Genomic DNA, 3340 nt, shown 5'->3' with positions numbered 1-3340 from the left:
ACATTGCCACATATCAAAGTTATTAGTTCCATTGAACTTCTCAACTTCAAATTTGACATTTGACACCATGGATCTATGCCCAGAGCTACTAGTATTTCCAGAGCTCCTATCACCTGCAATTTCTCCTTCTGATTCCATCTGAAAAATTACTTACCTTTGAAAAATGAATTTCAAAATTTCAACCATATGGATGAATCCAGAATAATCCAAATAGTTGGAAAGCACTATTGGATCGTCAAAATCGGACTCCGAATGGCTTAGATCAAGCCCAAAACAGATCTGAAAACTTTGAACGGTCCAGATCGAATAGGAACAGTAGCGGAGCGGGTGGAGGCGGGTGGGGAGAGTGGGCACGTCGTCTTCAACCTCTAGAGCGAGTGGGGGCGCGTGGTCTGCACTCGTCTTTAACCTATGGACGATCGTTGGTGAGTGAATCGGACCTTCCGACCTTCTAGGAGCACATGTGAGCTCCTTCGACATCCATTTTCGATTCCGTTTATGGCAACGTGTTCCTCTTGTCAAGACAAACCTCTTGGTCTAGTCAAAAATTGATTTGGATGAACTTAAATTTTCTGGGTAGCGTAAAACCAAAGCTCTGATACCAATTGTTATACCAAAACCACCCAAAATCACACCCAAACACGAGATAGAGACAATATGTAAGTGGTTCGGCAACCTGCCTATATCTATTGGAGCGGAAACAATAGATTTTAAAGTATTTGTACAAAATATACAAACCTCAACCAAACTATCTCTATCTCTACAAATGACATGTGTTTAATGTATTTTCCACATGTTATTTCGGTTACAACTGATCTCCGATTATAGGAGAAGGCTCAGGAGACAAACCGAATAACAACCACTTTCATTGACAATTGAATGACTGTTGGTAGACAAGTATGATATTTTGGAGACATACATAAATGTTAGGAGACAAGCTTGTTTATGGAGCAGCTATACAAGACATTTTCACATTCATCACACTTGAGTTGATATTTAACAGAGACGTGATTAGGGAATCATATTCGGAGCCAAGACCAGTGAGAATATAATTGATTAATCGCAGTCAGTTAGTGGTTGTCCAATAGCTGCCAAAGTATCAGTGTAACTCTTCATTTTTTGAAAAAATATGCAATCGAAAAATTCCCCTTTTCAAGAGGGGCAAGATTGAGGCTCAAGTTTATGACTTAGGATTGAGATTGTAGTGAAAAAGTCTATTTAAGGGCTTCCCGGACTTCAGATGATGGGTAGAGGCTGACAACTTGGGTGGGCACATCCTTGGATAGAGAAGAGACCAAAGTAGACAGGAGAATATGTCCTGTTGATACCACATTATACTCTAGGGGTACTGCTAGCAGGCCCAATGGTCACAGTTTGGTTGTCCGCTAGTGTATTTAATTTTTTTTTCATTTATTTTTTTTCATTATTTTTTTAACATTCTTAATAATTACGGAAAAAAATAAAAAAAATACACAATTTGATTAATAGTAATTTTTTAATCATAAAAAAAATTAAAATAATCAAGTAGTAAGTTTGAACAGTAAGTTTGAGAGAGTTCTACTAGCATTTTCCATAGTCTAGATTGGTATTAACTATCAACACTGGAAGACACTGGAAGAATATTTTATGAGGAGGTTGAAATCATGGGTTTGGGTGGTGGCAGTTGAGGGTGTAGCAGTAGCACGAGGATGGGTACCGACGTACAAGTTATAAAAGAAATTTAATTTATTTTTTAAAATTTTTTAAATCATATTTTTCATATCCTTACAACTTTTTTTTTTTTTAAAAGAGAAATCACAACGTTATTTAAAAAATATTTTCTTAATCAGTAAATAAAAAAAGGGACCCATCCTCATGATGATTCACGGTGAGTTTAGATTTATTCCAATTTATGATTGTTGACTTTCATGATCTGTGATGAGGACTGGCTGTCCTCTGGAGTAATTCGCTGCTTAACAGGAGGGATACTAATAATTTATAATGAATACGATAGAATTGAATCACTAATACTAATAATGTTGAGTAATTTTATATACAATTATAAAGTGCGTAAGTACCGTGTAATCGTTTTGAAAAAGAGTGACGTCTATTATTAAAAAATTAATTTTTTCATGTGGATCACATGTCTTATTCACTTTTTTCAAAGAGCTGGTTACATAGCAGTTGCATAATTCATATGCAAAATATCTGCTACCAAACAGTGGCTGCTCTCTAGATAATTTCTAATTATAAATTAAGCTAATTCTTCTTACGGCCACAAATATTTAACTATATATACATATATATATATATATATATATATATATATAGATATAGTTTACAGTCATCAAACTTCAAAAAAAAAAAAAAAAAATACACAACTCTAATTTAAACAAATCCCTAGATATATAAATAAACATAATAGAATATTGTCAATATATGTTACATTCCTCATGATTCCCTATGTATTTCTAATATCTGTAACAGATGAAGTGAAGTGAACTGTTCCAAATTTGATATAAAAACTACGATCCGACACTTGCTATCCACGAGTTTTCTTGGCCTGCAACACAAACAACATATGCATGAAATGGTGAGTGATTTTAAATGATACTCATTTCCACCTCAAAAGATCCAAATCACTATTGAATTTGCATGAAGTGAAGTAGGTCAAAAGGTCTATGGAGGCCCTCATGTAGCTAGAACCCATCAACTAATTACATCCGGATTTAAGCTTCCTATACAGTGAGAATGCATATACCACCAATTAATTGAGCTACATCCAAGATAATAAATAAATAAATCATTATTATATGCATAATGAGACAGCTTACTTCTCCTCCCATATCAGCCACCCTTAAGCCCTTGGATTTGGGAGGTTTAAGAACACGTTTTCTATGAATCAAAGGTGATTTTCCATGAGAGCGATCATGCGGAGGATTAACTGATGAATGGGTCTCCGGACCTCTATAATCAATCTCGTACACCTCCGGATCCAACTCATTAGAGTCCCCTAATCATAAACCAAACATCAAATTAGTGTCTAACCATGCATCGATCTGTCATAAAAATATATCCTTTCTTCTTTTTTTTCTTAACTTTTGCGTTACTATTGAAGTATCCATGAAACATGGAGAGAGAGAGAGAGAGAGAGAGAGAGGAACAAACCTCTTGAAACGTAAGGCACGGTGATCAGGAGAAAGAGAAACAGGATAGTGGTGATTCTAGACTTGAGCTCCATTATACTATTCTAGACAGTTTTCCTGAGGTTATATATATAAATCATATAGATATAGACAGACACACGTACAGAGACTGAGAAGATCAAGAGATATACTTTATATCATTTGGTGTTCATGGA

At 35.1% G+C, this 3340-nt stretch overlaps 1 protein-coding gene across 1 annotated transcript; it reads right to left on the bottom strand.

Moving 5' to 3' along the window:
- Nucleotides 1–2343: 2343 nt before the first annotated feature.
- LOC109012990 lies at nucleotides 2344–3340 on the bottom strand. Its single transcript, XM_018994888.2, has 3 exons — nucleotides 3148–3340; nucleotides 2814–2992; nucleotides 2344–2542 (listed from the first exon to the last, which is right to left on the bottom strand). Exons 1-3 carry the CDS (start codon nucleotides 3218–3220, stop codon nucleotides 2522–2524), a joined length of 273 nt encoding a protein of 90 aa, XP_018850433.1. The 5' UTR covers nucleotides 3221–3340; the 3' UTR covers nucleotides 2344–2521.

Source organism: Juglans regia, chromosome 4 (genome assembly GCF_001411555.2).
Source record: "Juglans regia cultivar Chandler chromosome 4, Walnut 2.0, whole genome shotgun sequence".
NCBI classification, from domain to species: domain Eukaryota; kingdom Viridiplantae; phylum Streptophyta; class Magnoliopsida; order Fagales; family Juglandaceae; genus Juglans; species Juglans regia.
The sequence above is the reverse complement of the archived record's forward strand: the minus strand, read 5'-3'. Positions and strand labels throughout refer to the sequence as shown.

What these genes read in the sequence shown, in the direction of transcription:
- LOC109012990 (XM_018994888.2), bottom strand. Translation starts at nt 3,220, where the DNA reads ATGGAGCTCAAGTCTAGAATCACCACTATCCTGTTTCTCTTTCTCCTG. An exon ending in CGTGCCTTACGTTTCAAGAG is followed by an intron (nt 2,993 to 3,147) that starts GTTTGTTCCTCT and finishes GTTTATGATTAG; the next exon opens with GGGACTCTAATGAGTTGGAT. An exon ending in TGGCTGATATGGGAGGAGAA is followed by an intron (nt 2,543 to 2,813) that starts GTAAGCTGTCTC and finishes TTTGTGTTGCAG; the next exon opens with GCCAAGAAAACTCGTGGATA.